The 26,969-nt window shown below is 42.5% G+C and overlaps 1 protein-coding gene across 1 annotated transcript; it reads left to right on the forward strand.

Annotated features, from left to right (window-relative positions):
* The first annotated feature begins 695 nt into the window (after positions 1 to 695).
* Positions 696 to 4,169, forward strand: LOC139781432 (uncharacterized). The gene is made up of 3 exons (XM_071720287.1): positions 696 to 717; positions 759 to 883; positions 3,519 to 4,169. The coding sequence occupies exons 1-3, from the start codon at positions 696 to 698 to the stop codon at positions 4,167 to 4,169; spliced, it is 798 nt and encodes a 265-aa protein (XP_071576388.1).
* Positions 4,170 to 26,969: the final 22,800 nt, after the last annotated feature.

Genomic DNA, 26,969 nt, shown 5'->3' on the forward strand with positions numbered 1-26,969 from the left:
GCTTTATCTAAATTCTGAATCTTATCCATACGATGACTTAAATCTAGATTTTGAAAAAAATCGATACGCCCTTTTTTTATGATATGTATGCGCGTTTTCGTAAAGCTTATTACGGATACGATCGCTACGATACGTTTCTCAATTTGACTACATTCCTGACGCTTGGACCTTTCGTCATCATCGATTGCTCCCGACAAAACGAGTCCGTCAAGAGCGCCACTGTTGTGTGATGTTAACTGATTCGTGTTGCGCCGAGTGAGAATAGAGATTAGGTATGGCAATAGTTGACAAAGTAGATCGCAAGGACGACAGGAACGTAGAACGCAAGGATGAAAGGCGCGCAGATCACAGGAACGTAGAACGCAAGGATAAATGGCGCGCAGAACAAGGATGTCTAACGCGCAGATCACAGGAACGTAGAACGCAAGGATGAATGGCGCGCAGTACAAGGATGTCTAACGCGCAGATCACAGGAACGTAGAACGCAAGGATGAATGGCGCGCAGAACAAGGATGTCTAACGCGCAGGTCACAGGAACGTAGAACGCAAGGATGAATGGCGCGCAGAACAAGGATGTCTAACGCGCAGATCACAGGAACGTAGAACGCAAGGATGAATGGCGCGCAGAACAAGGATGTCTAACGCGCAGATCACAGGAACGTAGAACGCAAGGATGAATGGCGCGCAGAACAAGGATGTCTAACGCGCAGATCGCAGGTATATCAGGAACGTAGAACGCAAGGATGAATGGTGCACAGATGATCTCGTTGAGCTGAGCGGTTATCAAGGAAATAGCGGTAATCTCAAAAGCGGTGTATCAAATAGTCGCGGGTATCAACAGAATAGCGTAAGTCAATGGTCGCAGTTCTCAGATCAGAGTAGCGTATGTCAACAGTCCTTTGAAATCTCGCATACAGCCTCGTGCTGTTCATCACCACGTAAAAGGCCTGAATTCTCAGCTAACCCCGCGGTAATCCTGGCTGATCGCAAAGCCCTCGCGGTAATCTCGCAACATCGTGTTGCCACGCATTGCATCAACTTCGTGTTGATCGCAAAGCCCTCGCGGTAATCTCGCAACATCGTGTTGCCACGCATTGCATCAACTTTGTGTTGATCGCAAAGCCCTCGCGGTAATCTCGCAACATCGTGTTGCCACGCATTGCATCAACTTCGTGTTGATCGCAAAGCCCTCGTGGTGAATCTGCGGATATCTCGTTCGAAGCGAATCTCCGTTCTTCTCACAACCTTCTCGTCAGTATACGCAAGGAATCTCGAATTACCGTGAACAGCGCCGGGATAAACATGTAACATTCGCAAGAGATAATTAACTCACGTTCGTTCGCATATGAAAATACTCGTATATGGTGAACTTCACGCAATGAAAAATAACGCAATCGCCTGCATAGAAACAATATCAAAAAGAAATAATGCACGTACGCATAGGGAACATACCGGGTCACTCATACATGAAATTGAACATTACAACGCGGATATCGTATTGAGAGATAAAGCAATGTAGAACACTTCACGCAGATGTGTAACGAATAAAATGGCGAAAATGACCGCACAAAACTGCACATAATACCGCGATTAATAATTCGAATGAACAATATCACAACCGGCTACGGATACGCGCAATGAGAAGAAACTGAGATCGTGCGCGCGAATATTTAGCACCACGTCGACCACGTAGCCGACGTAGCCGCGCGGTAAATAATTGCAGGACCGCCGCATAACCGTCACTCGAATCACCGCAGCAATCGGATCGAGCAAATCAAACCTGAGGCTCCTCTCGAGGTCGGAAGCAACGATGCTAGAACTCTTGGGCGTCTCGATGTCACATCAGTTAGGAGTAATTAGGCAGGATGTAAAAGTCGGGGGTTCAGAGCGTCCCGTCCGGCTCCGTCGATCCCCGCCGCCACGGTTCCGTTGAAACTCCGTCCTCCGCTCGATGATTCCAAAAGCGTCTCCTCGCTCCGGGATGCGAACAGCACAATAAACGTCACGCGCACTCAATCTGTATCGCCTCACTCCCTTTTCTTTTTCGATGTCGATTCCAAAAACTCGCGAGAACGAACACGATCAGGCAACTCAAGAAGAAGATGACGAATAATAAACAAAAACGGTTGCTAGGGCCGATGCTTCACCGTTGTCGCGCTCGCTTACCGTCGCGCTCTCCCCGATCGCGCTCGCGATGTCTAAGCCGATATTACGGCGCTTGTTTTCAAATCGTCGCTGGCGATGATTTCGAAACAGCCACCGTGGATGTGCGAATAGAATTTGACGTAAAGAGAACGTGCCTGCAAATACTACCGCCTATTGTCTCATCTTGCATGACCGCGTAATCCAATACTGTCCGTTGTCAAACGTAGTGCGCAAACTCACGTAAATTGTAATGTCGGTAAAAATTTCGATATAAGAGAGACAGATGTATCGCGATGTGATACAGTACGGATCGTTCCTTCGTTGCATCATGATTGCGCCAACGTTCGTCGATCTGCAAGGATTCATCGTCGGGATGAAATTTGTCGTAAAGGAGGTAGCGGTGCTGAGAAACGGGGCTGTTCTGGCGCATCACATCTTTACATACCCCATGCCATGGAGTCTCCTTACAAAATTCGACAAGTCATGTGCTTCCTGGTTGATTCACAATCCCCATGGATTACGATGGGAAGACGGAAACGTGCCGTACAGCATGGTGAAACGTTTAATTACATCGGCCGTGCTCGGTGAGCACGAGGACGACGACGATAACGACGAGATGCCGACTCTCGTGTACGTCAAGGGATGCCAGAAACGAGAATGGCTGGTGGATCTGCTTGAGAATAAAGCGAGAAAAAACTTAACCATCGAGACTTTGGATGCGGATTACGAAGATATCGAATGTTTAAATAATCTAGATGTTACCAATACTGTGCGATGTGGAAAACATGTTAAGAATTGCGCATTGCAAAATGTATTAAAAATATTTAACTGGTGGTCGCGACGCCAGAGAGAGATGTAATTTTTTTTAAATAAAAAAATATAAATTTTACAATGTTTAATTTCCTTTTCCCTTTCCAATTAGTCGATAGTGTAAAAAATTAAAGAATAAGTAGGTATACGTGACAAATTCTAACTCGAGAGCTTCGAGGGGGGGTATCAGGTTTAGACGAACATGTCTGAACATGTTTCACGGTTGATGTCATATGGAGAGGGGGTATACGTCTTAATACAGAAAAAATCCTACCTTAGTCCCCTCTCCTAAATTTCAGAGCTCTGATTGCGCGTTACAGAAACATTAATTTCTCCCTCCTTCATCATAGTTTTTTGGAAGTTGCCGCGTATACTCGATTAATTTTATACGATTAGTCTCGTATCGGCTGCTTGTGTGAACGGTCCGCTTCTCATAACCGAGAGAAAGAATGTATTCCGTTGTAGGAAGCAACGGCGGCAGTAGACCTATGAATTATTACGTACCGATTCCCGATGTTGAAACTCCAACGTGTGAAAACAAGTAAGTTTTGTTTAATTTATAGAGCTATATATTTTTATATCTTTTTGCGAATTGTATTATTTTGAAAGTAATCTCATTATTTTTTTTCTACAGCATCTCGTTGGAGCGTCGCGCGGTTCGTATACTAGGCAGACGATACGCATTGACATCAACGGCTTATAAATATTTGGATATTGGAATCAGCGTGGGACCTGTGTCCTCTGTGGAACTACTTCTCGGTGATAACCGAGGAAATCAGATGGTGTTGGCTCATACGACGTGGACAGCGCTAATTGAAAGACGTGCGGATATCGAACGACTCTTGCAGTCAACCGCACCTTCATCAATGTTGATTCAAGATCTGCGTATAGAACTCGTAAAAATACGCGATGCGAATGTTGTAAAACTTACGTTGCATAATAATTCCATGTATATGAAATCATCGACCGTATTCTTCTTGTTCGAACTAGAACATTGCGTCGAGAATGTGTATTTTCAACTATGCCAAAATGTTCATGGCGTAAGTGAAAAATTTAAACAATTTGTAATCATTTTACGGAGAAATTGTATAACCGATAAATGTGATGCAGCAAGAACCTTGCGCGACGTTTTTGATAAAAATTCGATTATTGATTGCGAATTATTAGCTTATGCTTTAGACAATATTGTATACGATGCGACACATGAGAAATAAATTAACGTTTATATGATAAAAAGTTTATTATCTTTCAATTCTCCCAATTATTTATTATAAAGAAAAGAAACGTGAATGAGACGCGAGAGAGAACGCGAACGAAGAGATGCGAACGAGAGAGAACGCGAGCGAAGGGACGCGAGCGACAGAGAACGCGCCTATGTATTCTTGCCCGCCATTGTAGTGCGAGACATATTTCATCTTTATTTCTTTTCGTCGTAAGGGGCTGTCCGATTTTAAACTATTACCATATTGTTTTCTTTGGTGACATTTTACCCCCGCTTCGTTTTGCAACCTTCGTTAAATTCAGTCTCGTCAAGTCCCCGAGCAGTTCGGACGTGTTTCATGAAAATTTCGCAAAAGTTAGTGATTTCTTTTTGAACAAGTTTTGTTGTTATTTTTAAATTATTTGCATATTGAAAATTACAATTATGGCCGAACGTGTGGAAAGAATAGAAGACCATATCGAAATTACTTATCCAGCTGCAGGAGTAAGTTTACATAATTGTATATTTAAAATATTTTTAATAATTTTTAAATATTTAAAATAATCATTCTTTTTTTTGTTACAGTGGATATGGGTAGGCAACTTGCCCGTAATTGAAATAGAAGTAAATAATATGGTGAGGATTCGGATCCCTCGCAATCCGGTACGTATAAAAATATTCATAAATTTTACATTTTTTTAAATTTTTGTTTATTCTGTTTTCAGCGCGTTATATACATGCATGAGATAAATATACGAGGATTCGTAAATTTGGCGCGCCAGCGTTGGGTGCGTTGGTTTAGGACGGATGACCAGGAAAACAACGCTGTAATCTGGGAAACTTCCGGGGACGTCGATATTTTTGGATTACGTCGTTTATTCGATATGGAGGCCTTTGAAGAGGAAGAAGAAGAACACTGGTAAATTACTCGTTTTTCCAATACAAAATATTGAATAAACATTGCTTTATATTAATCATTATTGCATTTGTGTGTTTCAGGTGAAGATCCTCCACTTGCTCAATATTTAAAGTTTCGCTTTTATGAAAACATGATAAATAAATGTATATAATATGGTAAAAAATTTAAATTATTTTTCCTTTTCGTTTACCGTTCCTCCTATTCCATGTCATTAGAATTACGTTGCAATATTGTCCTCAGGTTTAATTAAATAAATTAATAAAAATTATCCGAAAAAATAAGATACTGTTGAGAGAGGACATGAATACGAGCTATGAAGAGGAATGGAGAAAGACCGCGAGCGAGGGAGAGATAACGCGAACGGGGGCCGGGAGCGAGAGAGAACATCAACGAGGGGGGAACGGAGCAAGGGAGAGAGAGAACGCGAACAAGAAGACGGTCCTTTTCGAGAGGAAGAAAGAAGAAAAGAAGGAAAGAAGGAAATAACGCGCGACGTCATAACCGATCGGTGCTGCAAAAAAACATGACCTAGTGAACCTGTGACCCACATATGTTCACCAAAAAACCGATAAATTGTCCTAAACAACGTGCGTAAAAGGGACATCGGGACCCTAGACATGCACAGCGGGGGTCTCCGAGAGACTCCCAGGCCAACTTTCTTTTTCGACGTTTCATTGTTTCTTTTTTTATTACCCCATATATCTCGGAGTTTTTTTTTAACGTACCGCGATGGTTAAGTCGCCTAAAATTTTTGGTCATGTACCTATGTCGACCATCGATGCTCGCATCTGCAGTGCGAGATGATATTCGTTTATAAATTCTGTCATCGACGTTCGTCGATACCCATAGAAATTGAGTCGCGTTGCTGCGCTTATGCCGTCTAGTGTTTATAAAATCTAGCTGCCTGTCATCAGCGCTCGCCTTTGTAACGCGCGACGCCATAACCGAATGGCGCCGCGAAACCCCGATAAGCGACTCTTCCTACGAAGAAAGGTGAAAAGGACCGCGGCGTCACGCTAGTCGCAGATCATAAATTATAGCCGCTCGCTCGCATCTGAGGTGTGAAATGACATCTGTTTATAAATACTATCGGCCGAACATCGACGCGAGGCGGCATTTGTTTATCGAACATGCCCCGACGCGCTCGCCTGATCCCCCCTTTCTCCCCCCCCTTCCCAAGGACCTCCGCGATCTCGAGGCCCTTACCCCCCCCTCGCGAACCCTATGCTGGGAACGCAGGTTCCCCCCCGCAGACCCCTCGGCCGGACCGCGGCGCTAGAGTTCCCCCCGCCCCGCTCCCCCCTCGGAGCACCCGATATAGGAGTCTCACTATCTTCCTACTGACGCACGTACAATATTCTATTCGGTACTCGTACTCTGGAGCTCCGTAAAACTCCTGGCTGCTGCCTTGTTCGACCCTTGGGACGACGGCGAGGATCCTCGGGGAAGAGTCGACCTACGGTGAGGTTGCCTTGCGTAATAATTTCGATGTAAAGCCACGACACCGCTCTCCGGGGCGCGCTCGCCCGCCCGGAAATAATCTCGCTAATTAGCGTACTAGCCAATAAGGCGTACTTCGCGATCGATAACTGAAGCGAGGGGCACCGGAAGGGTTTCGTGGCCGTGGGATCGCGACCGAAATTTGCCGACTCCTGGAGATCGTGGCAGGCGCGTTAATGACGACGTTCGATACCGTGAGTGCGCCATTTCTCGGGACCTCCATGTTCGCTACCGCGGATTACCCGGTGCGTAGTAATTCGTACGGTCGGGACTTAGATTCCACACGCGGCAGTAATGATGTTCGCATATTTCGTGCTCGGCAATTTCATGCATTAGGATATTCGCGTCAGAGTATCCTTCGCGTTCGGTTATCTTTCGCGTTGAAGTAATTGCGTTCCGCTGGTACTTGCGTCGAGATATTATTCGCGTTAGATTAATAATTGCATTTGGTCGTTTCTCGCGCTGGAGTGAGTGCGTTTAGAGATTATTCGCGTTGGAATGTTACTCGCGTTCGGTGGATTTTGGCGTTAGGATGTCAAGGGCGTTAGAAAATAATCGTTGGGCTGTTTCCTGCGTTACGTATGATCCGCGGTGACTTATTATTGCGTCCCGTTTGATTGTCGCGTGCGAGTGATTGCGTTCAGCCCGTGTTTGCGTTAGGGTACGATTCGCGTTAGAATGGCATTCGCGTTCGCTATTGCGTTCCTCCGTTACTCGCGGTAATTTCGTGTTTTCGCGTTAGTTGTAGTATTTTGCGTTGTTACTCGCGGTAAATTCGTGTTTTCGCGTTAGTTATAGTATCTTGCGTTGTTACTCGCGAGAATCTCGCATTTTCGCGTTAGCTACAGTATTTTGCGTTATGTCGAGGGCCTCTGCCCCTCATTCTTCGCGTTAAAGGATTGCTGGCAATAGCGTGTTGCGCTTGGACGTTGCTTGCGCTACAAATATCGCTCGCGTTAGATTAAGACATTCGCGTTAGGCTAAGAATTAAGGTACTCGCGTTAGATTAAGAATTAAGATCCTGGCGTTAGATTAAGATAATCTGGCGACAGAATTCTTGTGCGGCTTTGGACGTGGCGTTCACGCGATCGGAGCGTGACCCACCACTACTTCGCGATATTTCGTGTTATTGATGCTATTATTTCGCGTTTATTCCGGTCATTTCATATTCGGCTGTGTTGTTTTGCCGATATTCTATGTTAGTTGTAAGTTTAATTTTCTTGATAACGGCGCATTCCGCGCATCTGCTGCGAATTAACGTAGTATTTTACTGTATTTCATCCAAGCTCGAGACTAAAATCTTTCATACTACGTTATCTAATTGCGTACCTTTACAATCGGAAAAATTTATCTAATGTCTGAGTTTGATATTCTCATCTTTCTTTTGCTTATTAATTACACTATTAATGTCCGACCTTCATAATTGCATTCTTCTTCTGTTCATTAATTACACGACTCTTTACAATAAACTTTGTTCTCTAATTTCATTAACTCTGTGAATATGATTTACGCGTCACCCCGCCGAATGTTGCGCTGCCCTTTTATCAACCCCGCCCACACTCATTAGTCGAGCTGGCCGCTCTCTCGCACGCCGGATCTCTTGCGTTTTGTGTTTCCGGATTTTCGCGGTTTTGGAGTATTTCGTGGACGCGTGTCTACGCGTCTGGCGCCCAATATTAAAGTTTCGCGTCGGATTACCGAGCCGTGCGAGGAGTCGTCGGAGAGGCCCATCACCCTTCTCTCCCCGGACCCCTTTTGATCCGTCGCACGCCCCGGGTACGACCGGGAGTGAAAAAGACGTGACAATCTATAATATGTGAAAGAGAAATGAAAATAAAGAAAAAACAAAATAAAAGAATCGCTATTATTGACTTTGTGGATGTGTGTTAAGTAAATATTTAAATAAGCCGCATTTGAAGATCCCCTTCGTGGAGGCATTACGCAAGTCTAGTGGTAAGCTATTCCACAGTTCGGCCGCGAAGCTAATGAACGACTTTTTGTATAGTTCCGTTCTACATTGAGGGAGGGACAACGACTTCGGGTGAGCTCTTGTATCGCGCACTGCCTTGTCGCCCTTGTAAGTAAAAGCTTGGTACAATGATGAGGGTTTCTTAGAGAATGAAGGGTGGAGAATGTTAAATCACCGACAAAATATAATCGTCTCTGGTGTATCTTTAGCCACTTGAGCTCCTCGAAATAAGGCGTGATATGTTCGTCCCGTTTAGCCTGACGAATCTAACACAGGTGTTCAAGGCTCGTTGCAAGCGCGTATTATGTTCTCTTGTGATGTCAGTGAATGTTACGCAACAGTAATAAAAAAGAGGCATGATCAGGGTGCAAATTAACCTGCACGTAACAGAGGCGGTATAAGATGCTTGCACAACTTGAGCTGGTGTACCGAGGTGTTCACTCTGGAAACAGTTTTTGATACCTGTTCTTTCCAAGAGAGTGTATTTGAGATGGTCACCCCCAGGTATACCACCGACTCTTTATACGGTATTATGGTGTCATCCACAACGATATGAGGCAGGTCATCGAATGAGAGACCATTAATGTAACGAACTGTGCCCATGATCATTGAGAGAGAGAGAGAGAGAGAGAGAGAGAGAGAGAGAGAGAGAGAGAAAGAGGGAGAGGGAGAGGGAGAGGGAGAGGGAGAGGGAGAGGGAGAGGGAGAGGGAGAGGGAGAGGGAGAGGGAGAGGGAGAGGGAGAGGGAGAGGGAGAGGGAGAGGGAGAGGGAGAGGGAGAGGGAGAGGGAGAGGGAGAGGGAGAGGGAGAGGGAGAGGGAGAGGGAGAGGGAGAGGGAGAGGGAGAGGGAGAGGGAGAGGGAGAGGGAGAGGGAGAGGGAGAGGGAGAGGGAGAGGGAGAGGAGAGAGAGAGAGAGAGAGAGAGAGAGAGAGAGAGAGAGAGAGAGAGAGAGAGAGAGAGAGAGAGAGAGAGAGAGAGAGAGAGGGGGGGGGGGGGGGGAGGAAGGGAGTTATAGGTAAGATAAGAATAAATGTGAAAGGAGCGCGAGTCCTTCCTGTACCCCGCACGGGCAGGAATAAATTATTTACATAGTTATTTGTTAACAAATACAATTTTTGAATGTAAATATTAGTGTGGCAGCCGTTGTCAGCCACCAGGAAGTCGCGGAAAGTACGGAACGTTGTACGACGCGGCGACAGGTTAAAAAGATCGAGACATCCTGTCAAATTGCAATTACTTCGATTTGTTTGACAGGACTTCGTGTATCCTAGCAACCGGGTTTTGCAAAAAGTCGCCCATAGATGGATGTCGTAACTCGTACTTCAAATTCAGCTGTGATGAAATATAAAGGCGACCGATTTCGAGGAAAATCGGCGATTCGGCGAATTGTCCTGGCGTTACATATACAGGGTCAAAACGCCTCGTCTTTTTGATAAAAAAGGTCCTCCTCGTTCCTACGAGGAAGGGATCTGCAAGAGGCGCAAGACTCGCCCACTTCCTCTTGACCAAATCTTCGCGGTCAAGAGGAAGGTGGTTGCGCCAGCCGCAGCCCGAGGCGCAAGACGCCCTGTGGAAGGCGCTAAGTCGCTTTCTCTTGGTGCCAGTCGCCAGGATACCGGCGCAGGACGCCTGGCTCACGGCTTCAAGCCGTCTTCAGCCGGCGCAAGTCGCTCAGTCGCTCCGTCGACTCCTAGCGCTAGTCGCTCGATAGGAAAGTCCTTGCCGTCTCTTAGCGCTAGTCGCTCTCCGTCTCCCTGCGCTAGTCGCTCGTCCCTCGGCTTAACGCCGATTTCCGGCGCCGGCCGCCCTTCCGGCTCTTCGCCAATTCTCGGCGCAAGTCGCCCAACTCCTGTGGCATCAACAACGCCAAAGAGGAAACGGCCTTTTGAGATTGGGACGTCGACGCCGGACTCAGAAGGATCTTCACCAAAGAATCCATGGGTTCTTCCATCCTTGATCTCTCCGCCTTTGTTGTCGCCTATCAGAAGGACCACTGAAGGGACGCAGACGATTCGACTGGAGTTTCCGGATTCCTCGACTCAGACGGTTCATCAGGAGAAACAGGATTCCTCAACGCAGACGGAATCTTCTGAATTCTTACGAGCAGATAAGAGGGAAGCAGCGACGCAGACTAAACGACGAGGAGGACAAGAACAACGACGAGGACGAGGACGACGAGGAAGAATATTGTAAAGCAAGAAATTTTATCAAGAAAATGTTGTAATGTTCTGAAATTGTTTGACTAAAAATGTTTAATGAATAAAATGTTTTAAAAAAACAACAACAACAAAAAAATATCTTAGCGATTATTCAATCAGACGACGTTTCGTCTAAAATTAGTAATTATTTAGCATGGCTTTTTTACGTAATATTTAATTTTATTCACGAATAGTGTTAGATTGTGACCGGAACAACGAATGGAAATTTCAAAATAATAAAATATAGCCACTTACTACTTGGGCTGAATATACGGTCGCCACTGTATTTTAAGGATCTAATACAGAAACCTTTCTTTACTGCGTTGCCCCGTCCTTCCTTCTCGGCAAGATGGCTGTCGATTCACATCGCAGGCGCGTTCAAGGCCGTCGGCCACGCCCTTGTTAAGCAAACGTATTTACGAGGATAGGATTTTCACTGGGGTCGCGAAATAATGCTTTTTGTTTATTATAAACAAATAATAGTTTATTCTAATGCTAGGTTGTACAGCAATCTCCTCTAACGTACGTATTCGCTCGATCGCGTGTTGCTACGTCGAGTTTTTATCGAAACGCCGTTATTTCGGTTAAAGCGGATCTTAACGATCAATATAAGCGCAAATGGGTATCCCGCATCGCGCACTCACTGTCTCAAATTAATATTCAATCACGCTACTAACGCTAGCGGATAACGGGATAAGAACGTCTTTTTCCGAATTGTATGGCGCAACACGTGTTGACGCCTCGAAAACTCGCGACGGACTGTCCGGGAGGAACGGGTCGAGTTCTCCCACCTTAGACTCACGCATGCGCTGAGTCCTCATTTTAGGCGCGCAGCCTTCGCACTCGCGGAACGCACCTTTGGGTGTAGATGGTACGATTCCATCTGCACTTCGCTGGCCGAGTCGTTGTTGGGACTCGGCACCTTTTCGTGAGATGCTACACTAAAGTGCAACGGCGCGACTTGGCTTTCGCACCCGCGTGAACCAAACGCGTCGCTGCACGCAAACTTCGCGCAAGCGAACTCAAAGTCACTCGATTATTATCGAGTGACTCACAACGTCACAAAAGACGAACCCAATGCAAACCAGGTAAGTATTAATTTCTCTTTTCTTTCATGTACCCAGGATCGCTATGGAATCGTCTCATCTAGTCACCGGAGTCGGTGTAATAAAGGTAAGTATCAAAAGGTAAGTATGACGCGGCTTAAAATTACCGCACGCGTAATCGCATAATAATGAAATTTTAAATTGACAGGGAATAATGTTTAAATATCAAATTAATGAATATAATATCAAAGTGGCTCAATGCCGTCTAAAAGTGTAGAAAGTACATAAAAGTGTAAAAAAGTGTAACTGAATATAATGAAAATCACTGTTATTCGCAATGTTAAATAAATCTTTGCCTGGAACAACTCCATTTGGCTTGTTTCTCTACCTTGAGACGTAACTGTAAATAATACGCTGAAAATTCTATAAATTCAATGAATCTGCACTCAGAGTGCTAAAAGTGTAATAAAAGTGTGACTGCCGTCGGTGGCTCATCTCGCACGCTTATCCTAAGTCGGCGAGTGTAGAAAGTGTAAAAGTGTAGCACCTTTCGGTGACTCGGTCTCGCACGCTGAATCTAACATGCAAGTGTAGAAAGTGTAATAAGTGTAATTGAAAAGTGTAGAGCCTTCGCTGGCTCGGCTCGCACGCTGAATCTGGAAACAGGTGTAGAAAGTGTTGAAAGTGTATTTTAAAGTGTAGAGCCTTCGCTGGCTCGTCTCGCACGCTGAATCTCAGAAACAGGTGTAGAAAGTGTAAAAGTGTAGTAAAAAGGTGTAATTCTTCTAAATGCTTTAAAATGTTGCAAATGAATTTAATTAATTGAATATTGCCCCAAAGGGTCGTTTCTGTGGTAAAATGTTTGAAATTAATGAACAAAGTGTAAATCGATTTATATATGCGCACCTCGTGCATCTCATCGGCTGTTAAACGTTTGACATGTTATTATAGCTTTAAAGTGTAATTGGTGTAGCGGGGTGTAACTGTAAATGTTGCTTGAAAATTAAAATAAAATATATGTTAATTCAGGAATATGTCCTGCTCGCTGTTGGTGTATAAGGTGTAACTTAATTATGGTGTTTAATAAGACCGTCACTCGCGGATCGGTCGTGGATCTATCTCCGCTCCTAATATTAGTATGTAAAGTGTGAATATGAAAAACAATGTAATTATTATGTCGGGATCAGGGAAATTAACAAACAATGGGTAAAATATTATGAAAGAGACTACTATGTACTCTTTGAACTGCATCTTTGTTGTACTTAGGGTACTTAATGTGATTTTAATTCTATTTTGTATAAACATACCAGTAACAGTATGCTGGCTACTGCTATGGCGAAAAGAATGAAAATAAATGTTAATGCTATTACCTTGAGCTTATCTGAATCCATCTTAACGGATATTTGTTTTTAGTTTTTTGGATAGGATATGTTTGCTGGGTGATTGATATCATGCGATACGTAATATATCTTTTATTCTTGTGATAGAACGTGTATTTGTGTGTATGTATTATTTATCGTGTATCGCTAATGCGCTGGCTCGCTGCCATATATATGTTACTTAAACTTAATGATATTTTCTTTAATAAAACGTATAAAACTCACATAAAATAAATTGACTCGAATAAATTCGTTGTTGATTCGCGCAGGTACATTAATAAAAGGGATCTTTCATTCTATAGCTGGGTGTAGCTGCCCTCGGTCATCTGCTCTGTCCCCTCTGGCTGCGGCTCCTGCCGTACCTCCTCCTCTGCTGCGAACAACTGGCTCCCAGGCGATGCTGTTTCCGGAATTCGGTTATTGCCCCTCGCCATGAGCCTTTCCACCTCCTCGTCGGCAAGTTCCACGAACTGTGGAGACTCGCTTGCGTTCTCGTCTCCCGTCGGGTTCCTCTGAGTCAGGCTTATGTTACCTTCGTCGTCCCGGTGCACCTCTGTCGTCTGCACCTCCTGCTCCTTCCGCACCTCGTCCTTGCTCTGCCGCACCCTGGGTTCCCCTTTGCCGTGGGACATGTCGGGTGTGTCGGCGATGACGTCCCGGCTCTTTACCGAAACGAAGGGTTTATCCTTCGATTTCAAGATACACTAAACAGCACTTTTTTAATCAATTTTTTATAGATTAACTACGATTTTGAACAAAAATTTAATCACATGAAGGAATCTGTTGTGAGGCGGAAGTTAATGTGGCCTAATTGCAACACCGAGCTGTCGTCAAGTCAACTTCTCGTATGGCTTGACGAATTCTTAACGAATTTCAAATCTTTGAGCGTAATAGAGTAAAATTCCGGCGAGTTCTACATCCTGAGCATGTGTTGTCAATAGTTCTGGTAATTAACAATGTCAAAAAAAGGTACATGTGAAGCTATCTTCTTATTTTCTAGAAACTTATAAATTATATTATTGAGAATTATGGCTTCAGTAAAGCATTTCCCAAAGTGTTCTGGGTACTAGCAGCGTTGTATGACTTTTAAATAAATTAATACCACCCGAACGCCACGTACTTAGAGAGAATAGGGTGATATGTGGGATGAAATCTCGGAATTCCGGCTCATATAAAATTTTTTAAAAATAGTTTTAAGGAGGTTCAATGGCTACAAAAAAATGCAGCCAGTTTCATGAAATTTTAATACGTTGTTCTGGAATGCAAAATAGAATTATGTGAATTTTTGGGGAATTTTTCACTGTCCCGTTTTGAAAAAAATCTACTCCAAAAATTGTACTTTTTAACATAGGTTCTTATGGGAAATGACATTGCACACCTTCAGAATGAAATAAATGCAAGAAAAAATGCAAATGATAAAGAAAAAAAATATGCACATGTAACTTAATAATTTACAAATAAATTAGTGAAAGAAAGGGGAAGGTTACCGCACATTTCGTAGAAAAATTAATTATTAAAGCATAAATTGCTTGATTTTTCGTCTGCTAGACTGCCACGGTCGTGAGCAGCAGCACGCACTATACACGCGGCGACCAATCAGAGCAATCCCCTTCACTCCCACTACTTCAAACGCTAGTGCGCTCTTTCCAGAATCCCCGCGTCCCACTACTCCGCCCGATGAGGCCATCGAACCTCCTTAAGTGTAATTAAGTATTTTCCGAAGAGTTCCGAGTACTAGCAGCGTTGTATGACTTTTAAATAAATTAATACTATCCGTGCGCCGCACAGTGTGGAAAAAGCACCTTCTGTAGACAAAATTCGACCGACGATCGAATTCTTAACGGATTTTAAAGATTTTTTTTAATTTGTTGGAAATTGAACAGGCTATAAGTATGTTGTGCGTAAATTTTGATTACGGTCCAAATTAAAAATTGTGGAACCAATAAAGTGGGCATAAAATATCAAAACTGCGCGATTGCGAATGAATTCGTAACGAAACGTGCAAGTATCTACGCAAAAATGTCATTATGTGTTTGTATAGTCGATAATTATAAACCTGTAGGTTGAATAAAAAAAATGGCGAAACCAAAATGTCGGAAAACTCTACAAATAGCCAGATTTTCATAAAAATTGGTTTTAATGGGTTTTCGGAATCGCTGATTATGAATTTGAGATCAAAATGACAAAATTGAAGAAAATGAATCCAATATGGCGGCTAAAAAAAGAAAAAGTTATTCGATTTCCATAAAAATTGGTTGCAACAGGTTTTTGTGGGTTTTTTACAAAATCTAAAAATAAAATTTTCAAAATTCAACTTTTATATCGAAAAAGTTGAAAGTATCTGGATTTGCATCAAAATTAGCTTTGTAAAGAGTCTTTTAAAGTTGCTGATTTCATATATCTGGAAAGAATGGATCAGAAAGTATGGATCTTTTTTCTACAAGGACTGTCTTTTGTTATATTACTTCATAATGTAAATGCTATATGGGTGTTTCTACGTAAATAGCGTTTTTTCAGATTGCAAATCTCTCAATTTCAAACATACCTAAAAAAAATTTTTTTTTCCTGTTTTTGAGTGAATATAGAAGCAGAAACATACCCTGAAAGCCAGCGTACTACAACATCAAAAACCTGAAAGTAATGGCTTATTCATCAGTGATCTGGTAAAGTGCGGTAATGAGTCGACTTTGCATGTCTAGTAAAATATTGAATTACCTCAACAATGAGTGATTTTGAGAGGAAATGTCAAAAAAATTCCTAAAATTATTTATTCCCGAGATAAATTCACAATTAGCAAAAAAATTCAATTTGATAAATGCCGGTTTACCATTTTCGTATGGAATTAGCAGATTTTGATATTCTTACATAAATATTGACGTCAAGGAATTGGGAATCTGTCAGTTGACTTCGTGATTTAATAAAAATACCCCATTTTCACCATATTTGATTTTATTTCGCCGTATTTTACCGTATTTGATTTTATTTCGCCGTATTTTACCGTATTTGATTTTATTTCGCCGTATTTTACCGTGTTTGATTTTATTTCAACGTTTTTTACCGTGTTTGATTTTATTTCAACGTCAAACCCATGAATGGCCAGGTGAATGACATGCCAGTAGACTGACATTTCATGGTTGAATTAATCTCACTTTCTCCTGAATTGACGTAAACCAATTTCCATTAAAAATCAAGTTTAGCCTACCGAATATCATCAGAATTTTACCACTAGAAGGAAAAATTTACTGCGATATAATAAAAAAAGATGTGCCAGGCAAATGACGCGTAATTTTATGACATACCTTTTCTCAAGTGAAATACACGATTACGATTGTATCACGCTCAAAACAACCAACCACCAACAATGTAAACAACACACCTGATGTCCAATTCTTGAAATCTCCACACCAGACTCCCATTGAATCGATGCAACATGGCGGAACCGCGGTAAAATTCAAAATGTGCAATTTTACTCCATATGTCCGGACCAAGTTTGAAGCTGGTTTTTTCGGTTCCAAAGGGAGATTTATGTTTAATAATGATGTTAAAATCTTAGTTCTATATTATGATTGAATGAACAAGGGGAATTTTCAATTGAGTTTGCAATTGGAGGGAGTAAGTGTAACTGGAATAGAGAATTTTCGACAATGGACAGGCCAGGTAACTGACATTTTTAGGAGTTTCTGCATGTTTCCATTGGATAAGCCACTCCCCAATTAACAGATTATTGTGCGATACTTCAAATACGATGCAGTAGTGAACTTTCACAACGCTTGCTTACCCTCCTCTCAATGATGAACATATAACAAGCTTGGACAGTAAAAAACGCTATTTACGTAGAAACACCCATATAAGTGCATTATATCATGAAGCAATAAGTAAGTTTTTACTAACCTTTACCAACGTCAAGGTATCAGTCATAAAAAGGGTTTGAGGTTATATATATTTAATGTTTTTGTTTTTAATATTTTTTAGAATTTTTTTCTTACATTTTATATTTTTTATTTTAAAATAAGAAACAAAAATTAATTTACATTGTACATAATTTTTTACATTTTGATGAGTTATTGTATGTTTGAATAAGGAATGAAAAAAAAAACACTTTTTATCGTTCTTTATAATTGATCAATAGTGATTTTGCTCCTTCAGATAATTCTGTACTTTTTTATCTCGTTTTATTCTTATGCTACTAATTAATGGGTCAGAGGAAATTAGAAGATGATGCATTATGTCTTCGTTGCTGGTTTTACGTGAACACATTCTACTATTATTTGCTCGAGCATTTCTGAAGACCTTATTTGTTGTTTCTTGCGCTTCTTCTGATAGGCTACCAATCGGTACACCTAATGCTCTAATTATCTTGTCACCATGGATTAAAACTTTATGCACAGAAGGAGACATATTGTACCAGAAATAAAATTGTAAATACAATTTAACTGTCTGTGTATTGTATTCTTTAAATTTAATGCAATCAATTTCACATCCACTAGCAAGTACTTGCAAAATATCTCTGAATCTTTTTATTAAAGTCTCTTTTAATCCAGTCACTTCAGCTACAATTTGAGGATGTGAGAAGAAACATCTAGCTACGTTACCAGTATTTGTTATTCCATAACCTTGCTTTACTACGTCTACTGTTATAGAACGTTTAGATTTAAGAGATTTTTGAATAATTTGTTTTTTTTTGTTTTAAAATTTTATTATCTTTCAATGCATATGATTTTTTGAAATCTAAATTATATACGATGTGTAATAAACACTCCATAAAACGGATCCAGCAATGTTCGGGAAACTTGTACGTGTTGCTGCGATTTCCCCAACGGCGGCTGATTCAGCCTTCTTTGAAGGCTCGGTCGTCAAGATATGATGGTCGAACAGTTAATTAGACTCAGGCTGCAGTTAATAAAGTCACAGAATTTACTATGGCTGACTGTACAATTCAAGACTTCCGTCGTAAACGCTAGTCTGGCGACAAGTGAAGTGATCGGCTGGTTCTTCTCTCGACCAACGACGTTTTCGAGAAATCGTATTATTTGATTCGTAGAAACGGGATGACGTTTCGCGGAACGTCACAAGTAGAGGGAGACGAAACACACGCTCTAATTGCGCGGTCGCTTACACGCGACATAGACTAAGATCGCCAAATAAAAGGGAGGGAGTCCGCATTCGCAGTGCCGACTTGTCGTTGGGAAACGAACACATTTTCAATCAAGCAATGTAGAGTAGAAAGTCCAATTTTATAACTATTTTCGTCACATGGCAAACTTCTAATAAATGATAAATTATCAAGAGACACGGTAGTGTCTCGCGCCAAGTATACGCGAAGCGAGACCGCACCGTGGATCATTTACGCGACGCGACGAGTTGCGAGTACCCGAGATTTTGAGATCTCGATAACTAGTGAACGGATCAAGTTCTAACTAGGCTTAATGTATAGCTTGGACCAAATTTATATAATAAAAGTGTCTTTAACAATAAGAAACTTATTTTTCGCTCGTTTGAAGCAAAGGAGTAATCAGGAGTAAGACCAATATACGAGCATTAATAGATGTTACGGCAAATTCATATTATATATAATTTTATATGTATTATTGTAACACATATATATTCCAACTTTTCACTGTGCGCCGATCACAGCCGGACTTAAAACACAGTTATCATTAGAACGTTAAAAAAACCCCTTCCCTCCCCCCAATTAAATCGACACGATTTAATTATTTAAAAAACTGTAAAAAATTTATTGCGAAAAATATTACCTCAGCCAGGGTTTAATTGGGGGGAAAAAAGGGGTTTTTTTAACGTTCTAATGATAACTGTGTTTTAAGTCCGACTGTGATCGGCGCACAGTGAAAAGTTGGAATATATATGTGTTACAATAATACATATAAAATTATATATAATATAAATTTGCCGTAACATCTATTAATGCTTGTATATTGGTCTTACTCCTCATTAAAGTGTCTTTATTTTTCCGTTACGTGCCCTACGAGCGGAGATATTGCGATGCAAAGTACAAATGTGGAAATTTTTATTTTAAGAAACGTCCACGTCGGACAAAAATGGCGGCTGGTGTGTCACTCTCCCATTTTTGACACGAGAGGGCAGTGATGCCCGTGCAGACCGTGCACTGCAGTGCACTGTCGCAGTGCGTAACATAGGTATGTACGCCCCAGGTAGCAAAATGATACGCCAAAGATATCGAAAAGCTAACCAAAAAAGGATTGGGATGACTTTTTAGTTGGCTAAAAAGATTCCTCTTTTGACAACAAAATTGTGTCTCATGTCCATTTAAACGGCACGTATGGATGTCCGTACGCTAACTGTCGATGTCCGTACGCTAACTGTAAGGCAACTTATAGCGTTTACCAAATTGGCAACATATGGTCAACCTGTATCAACTGCCAATAAGTCAACGTAAAGTTACCGAATTGCTATACCAAAATGCTACAGAAATGACCGTCATTCAACAGATGTCTTATAGATGTCTAAAAGATTAACAAAATGGGATCTAAACGGTATAATTGATGTCCAAAAGATATCTTATTTATGGAATATATAGGCAGGGACAGGTGAACAATAAATGATAAAAGTTTATTGTTATCTGAAATATGGATGTACACAATATAAAGTTAATTGTATTATCTAAAATTATGAGTACACAGTTAACAATCAACTAGTATATTTTATAATATAAAGTTGATATAATTATAATTAATATAATATATATTATATCAACTTTATATTGTAAAATATACTAGTTGATTGTTACCTGTGTACTAAATAATTTTAGATAATACCTACAATTAACTTTATATTGTGTACATCCATATTTCAGATAAATAACAATAAACTTTTATCATATAGTATATAATACAATTAATATAAATCCATATTTCACATTATTTACAATATAATGAAAGTATTATTCATAAGACTTTTGTACATAAAGAAACAGATCTTACATAAGCAAAACAGTCTTAAGATATATAAAAAAACATATCAAATCTACTTATTTATATATATAAAATTAGGAACTTTGATGTCTATATATTTATCTTATAAAAAAAGGCACGCGTGATGCATATTATAGACACAGGTACAGTAATATATATAACTTGTACATAAAGAAACAAATGTCACATGAGCAAAACACAGTTGCATATAAACAACATTATCAAATCCACTTATTTATATATAGTGTTGCGCCCGTGCTGAGACAACCGTTGAACTTCGCTCACGAGAAGCCTGAACTTCGCTCATGAGAAGCTTCAAGCCGAAGCGCGTCACTTGACAACGGAACACATATGAATGTATTGATTTATTATCGCCTGTCAGATTTTTCTGGAGATTCGAACCGTTCGGACCTGTTCTCTAAACCTTCTTTGTATTTCCTGAATAAACCTAAGTTCCTCCTTTTCAAAAGAGTGCTTCCTTTCTTACGCGAATCCGGGAGTGCGTGGCGCGAACGCGGGTGCTTGAGATTAGCTGAGCGCAGCGCAACATTTTGGGGGCTCGTCCGGGATAATTTCCCAACGGCATGACGTCGGCGGCTTTGACGCGCTCAGTGGACATCAATCCTAGAAAGAGGATTAGAGCTGCGACACCTGAGCAGGTTTCCGAAGCGGAGATGTTGTGCGCTGCTCGGGAGGAATTGCGCTCCCTCCACGAGGAGAGAAAGCGGCAGCAGGACCGAGAAACGGAATTCCTGGCTCTGATACGGCAGAGGGACGAGGCGATGCAGCGGATAGAGGATCGTCTTTCTCAGCTAAGTCGCCCTGATAATATTTCTCCCTTCGATAGAAACTCTTCGACGGAAAGACCGCGTTACGATTTAGGATATAAATTAAAGCCGGATACTTTTGACGAGAGTGTTTCTCTGCGAGAATTTTTAGTGAAATTTGATTTGATTGCGCGTTTAAACGGTTGGGACGATTCGGCCAAGATTGTGGCTCTGGCTTCAAACTCCCTTCGGGGAAAGGCTCGTTCCATTCTCGACGTGATCGCGGAGATTGAATCAATTACGTTTTTGGAACTTAAGGCGAAATTAGAATTACGTTTCGGAGAAGGGCATTTGGCTCAGTCGTTTTATTTGCAATTTACTAATCAAAAACAAAAATTCGGCGAAGAGTTAGCTTCTTTGGGGACTGATTTGGAACGATTGGCGCGCTTGGCTTATCCCGAATGTACCGTCTAAGTGCGAGATAAAATTGCTTGCGCCCAATTTATTTCCGCAACGCACTCTGCAACTGGAAGGAGTAAATTCTTTGAGATCGGCTGTTGAAAGGAGTACCGCGATTAAAACTATTCAGGGAGATAGTTTTTCAAATGGGGAAAAGAAAGAGAGGGAAGAATAGAAGGGAATAAAATTGTGTTTAACTTTTTTTTGTGTGTTCGAGTTTCTGCGTATAATGTTTGTTCTTTCGCAGAAAGAAGTTTGTCTGTGATTTTTGAGAGAGAGAGAAACACTGAGCAGAGCTTCCACGGCGTCGTCACCAACAACGATAGCCGAAGACTTCATAAAGAAGACCGCCTGCCCACGGTTTTTGACCCGTGGTTTTCCCGTGGGCCGTAGGGCGAGGACCTGGGGAGCCCTGCGGGGCGCAGGGTCCACGGGAAGTTTTCTCCCCCTTGTCCGAAGATTTTCGGGAGAAGCGGCGAACTGAGGAGAAGGAAGACGGTTTCAGCGGGCGGAGGAAGAAGAATGTGCTTTCTTCGACGACGGACCCCTGCGAGGGAGAAGGTTTGGGAGTTGCCCTGGAAGTCGGCTGGGGGGAGCTTGGGGCCCGGTGGGACGGTGCCCGAGAAAACCCCCTCCCGGAAAAACTGATTGGGAACCTGCCCTGGAGCCCACTAGGAAAAGGACTGACAAGGGAACGGTTGGAAGTGTCCCCTACCCGATTTGGATGCGCTTTGGATATGTTGTTGAGCATCAAAAAATATTAGACACGTATTTTTTTTAGCGGCTTATCTCGACGTTTAAAGGTTGGAACAACCCCTCGAAAATAACGGATTTTATAGTTTTTAGCGAATACCTTCGGAAATATAAGGCGTAACGACAAAAAATTTATACGAAATGTTTATGGCTTTTTGTGCTCTTTACAATGGCGTAATCAGATTTTTCAAATTTGTCAAATTTTTAATTTAACCCCACCCTCACCTATTATTTTTGCCAAATATAACAATTTTTCCAACGCAAATTTAAGAGCGTCGAATTCCAAATACATCCATGTATATTTTTATTATGATACCATTATTCGATTTTTGGCAAGCCGAGATGATATGTGGTATAGGCGTCGCGCGCTGTAGGTAGGTGTTGCGTTATTTCTGTTCAGTTGCGCCGTACAAAAATTTCCATTTCAACTCCGGGATGACCGAAAGCGCTGATGCGAAGGCCAGCGCAAGGCGCTGACAGCGAAAGGTTTACGCTATTTCGAGAGTCCTGGACTAGCAACTGAATGTCGACTCCGACATTATAAATACCGCCGAATTGTAAGATCGGGCGGGCAGTCGCAAATCATAATTTGAACGAACACGTGCGTCACATTAACCGCGACAATAATATACTATCCCGGTTACAGTACAACAAAATCAACAACCAAATTCACGCATTTGAATATCATTTGCTCGTGTCATAATTCCGGAGAGCAAGCATTTCAGATCGTAAGTTTGAAGTGTAAAGAACTGTGTGTTGTACGCTGTCGTTTTGTGAACATGTAAGTGCATTTTTATTGTTAACTTTTATTGGTTTCTTACGCTTGTTACTTTTTCCTTTGATATTGAATATTTAATATAATTTTTGGTAAATGTTCCGTATACGTTCTCCCCTCCGATTTTCTTGAAACTTTGTAAAATAATTTATTTTTGTGTGTAAAACACATTCTGAGAAAGAAAATCGTCGCTCATGTCTCGTTTTTTTAAATTAATTTCAAAGTTTTATGATGTCGGTAAGTAGGAAAATGATAATTTACGTTTTTAAAATAGATTTGCGTATAAATTTTGGCCACAAATTAGCATCACCAATTACGTCTTGAACAGCAAGCCAGGGATTATTATTAAGTTGCTCAACTGAATATCCCATCATTAACGGTGCAGCGAAATAGAAGTGCTGAAGAAGGTCAACGTGACAACTGTCTGCTAATTAAATACAAAATATCTGCTTAAAGCACATGTTTGTGCCCTGCTTTAACGAAAATCACAACTTCTATAAAGCAGGGCATACACACGTGTGTGTGTGTTCTGCTTAACAAAAATCACAACTTCTATAAAGCAGGGCATACACACGTGTATTTTTTACGATGTCCAGATGATTCGTGTCCAAATAAACCGTGTCCAAATGCACGGTGTCTAAATAAACCGTGTCCAAACACACTTTGTTCAAACAAACCGTGTCCAATTGAACCGTGTCCAATTGAACCGTGTCCAATGAACCGTGTCCAATTGATCGTGTCCGAATGATCGTGTCCAAATGAACGGTGTCCAAATGAACCGGTCCAATGAACCGTGTCCAAATAAACGGTGTCCAATTGATCGTGTCCAAATGACCGTGTCCAAATAAATGGTGTCCAAATGAACCGTGTCCAAATGAACCGTGTCCAAATAAACGGTGTCCAATTGATCGTGTCCAAATGACCGTGTCCAAATGAACGGTGTCCAAATGAACCGTGTCCAATAAACGGTGTCCAGTTGATCATGTCCAAATGAACGGTGTCCAAATGTACCGTGTCCAAGTGCACCTCTCCCAGAAGATTATATAGTCACTGGCAAAACTGGCAAAGAATTAGTAAGAGCTGAATAAAAAATTATATTCAATATTCAATATCAAAGAAAAAGTAACAAGCGTAAGAAACCAATAAAAGTTAACAATAAAAATGCACTTACATGTTCACAAAACGACAGCGTACAACAGTTCTTTACACTTCAAACTTACGATCTGAAATGCTTGCTTTCCGGAATTATGACACGAGCAAATGATATTCAAATGCGTGAATTTGGTTGTGATTTTGTTGTACCGTAACCGGGATTAGTATATTATTGTAGCGGTTAATGTGACGCACGTGTTCGTTCAGATTATGATTTGCGACTGCCCACCCGATCTTACAATTTGGCGGTATTTATAATGTCGGAGTCGACATTCCGTTGCTAGTCCAGGACTCTCGATATAGCGTTAACCTCTCGCTGTCAGCGCCTTGCGCTGGCCTTCGCATCAGCGCTTTCGGTCATCCCGGAGTTGAAATGGAAATTTTATCGTACGGCGTGCAGCCGACGGCTGAGATCGTGCCAACCCTAGCGATGCGGAAGCAGGGGCCAACCGTCCTGGAGGACAGAGTGCTCGAGCAGCCGCTTATCACGCGGAAGAGGAAGGACGGGAAGGAACCCAGTCCCAAACCGCCGGAGGTAACGACCGGCAAATCCGGGCCCATAGACCGGTGTCAACAACGGTTAATATATGCGGCCATAAAAGACGCCACAAGAGTGTCGGACAAATTAATTAATAAAAAACGTTCAATTATATTAGATAATAAGTCAGTGCGTGCGAATAATAGAATTAAGTCCTAGCGTTCTTGTCACAATATCCCACTAGGTTATGATAAAAAATATATATATGTATAAGGGTTCAGTTAATTTTCGTTTGCGGTAAGAGTGTTGACCGCATTATACATCGTAAAGAATTTTGGTTTAATTTGTTTTTTTTTGTCGAATAAGGCTTAAAAGAGTTGGTTTATTTTGATTCAACGGAGAAAAAATAATAAAGGTTCAGTTTCGTTCATATGCCAAAAAAGATTCATATTTAAGTTAGAGTTAACGGCAAAAGAAGCCGCAAGATTCTAATCAGCTTAACGGTGATACGAACACCGGCGTAAGAGAATATGAACCAAGGGGTCGTGTCGCTACCGTGGCAAACCGGCATTAGGACCGGGAAGGGTGGACTCGCACAGAGGATTAAAGGCGGCGACCACAACGACGGCTGATCGACGAGGTATAGGCTTTTTCCGCGAACGGGCAGAGTTACCGACGTGGGAAGCGCAAAATGAATTCGAGGTTAGCGGACCGATTCGTGCTACAAGCTCGATCTCTAGGGGCGTGAGATAATGCGAAATCCATAATAGGAGCGCGCGCGAAAACAATCACTAGCCGAGATAGGGTTACCATGCAGCATGGTTAGTGGTTTAAGCGAACCACCGATTCGAGCGGTGGAGTACCCACGTGAGGGTGTTGTAGGCGGCCAATTAAGGCAATGACACCGTTAATCGGCGTGTCCCGACACACCAAACCCGAAAAAGGGTTACCAAAGGGGTGGTCAGCGAAATAAGACAACACCACCGGATGGATCGAGTAGTAAGCCGAGAGAAACAGGAAGGGCACCGCGGACAACGTAATTCCAGCGACGGGCAGCAGGCCGGACGCGTGGGACCCATAAAGGTGGTGACCATGCGACATGGTACGCGGTTTGGGCGAATGAAATACTCGACCGGCAAACTGTTAACGCGAACGCGTTGCGGGGGTCAAGGACAAGGCGACAATACCGATAACTCGCGAGCCGCACGCACAGATGTCGAAATGAAGGTACCCCGGACGTGGTCGGGGAAATCGGCCAAGTAGAGGTCCGATCGGCGGGCCAAGGGCGCGAACGGGTCAAGGCAGCGGGATCACCGAGAATGACCGATGGTCAACGAACCGGACGCGCCGAAACCGAAAGTGAGGTACCACGGAGGCGCGGTCAGCGATCTCGTCAGAGCCAGCGGTCCGAGCGGCGGGACAACGACACAGGCGAGTTCCGGGCATCGAGATCAGGGTGGAATGACCGGTGGTCAATGAGCCAGGAGCGCGGATTGCAAGATCGCGATCCACGGGCGAGGCGCGAACCGGAGAACTCAGCGTAGTTAATGACGAGCGCCTACCGGATAGGACCATCGCGTAATGAGACGCGGCGGTGCGACAATGCGGACCGGAAATCATGGGTCACCCAAAGATGCGGAAAAAGTCGCGAAAAATGGGTGCGTGCGTTATGATTAGGAATAATTCATGTAAACGCAGGGTCCCCTTTCCAACAAGAGCAAACGATAAGATAATGTATAAATTAATGCAAGGTAGATTATATAGTGGTGTAGAAAGTTGTTTACTTATATGTGAATGACAAGTCGAAGGGTACGACGGGCTTTTTGTTCACCGCAACATCTGGCACGGCAAACAATAGCGATGGAACGCGGAAGCGATGAACGCCACACACGGGCGCGTGGCTATCACGCGGCAGGCGGTGATAGATGGGCGTGCCCGCGCCGTAGTGGGGTAGCGGCTCCGAAGTCGGGAGCCGGAGCGAGGACGATCGATCATGGATTCTTCGTCGGACTCCGAACAGTACGGTCGATTCACCTTGCGATAGGGACTTGTACTCGGCGTAGAACATCCCGCGGTAGACGCGTAAAATCATAAGATCCGCGAGTCAACACTTGTATCATCTACAACATAGAAAAATAAATATAGTTTTATTTTTTGTTAAACAAAAGAGATACCTTTATTGAACGCCCGTGTGCGGTAAATTTACCCTACCGATACAATTATCCGATCCCGATACCTACCTGTTGGCGATCCTATGCCCGTTCGGGGAGATCCTGAGGTGGTCCAACGACGATCCGGAGACGTCCAGTCAGCGGTGCACAGCTGCAGTCCAGAGGTCCGTAGAGCTTGGTCCAGCGGCGATCCTAGATCCAACGGCGAAAAGGCGACCTGAAACAGAAGGGGAAAAGAGGAATCAGCGGGGCGTCGAAAGGTTGGGAAAATCTCCATATATTTAATAACCTTTCTCG

Source organism: Temnothorax nylanderi, unplaced genomic scaffold, assembly GCF_030848795.1.
Source record: "Temnothorax nylanderi isolate EJ_2023f unplaced genomic scaffold, tnyl_v1.0 TNYL_tig0337_pilon, whole genome shotgun sequence".
Lineage (NCBI taxonomy): Eukaryota > Metazoa > Arthropoda > Insecta > Hymenoptera > Formicidae > Temnothorax > Temnothorax nylanderi.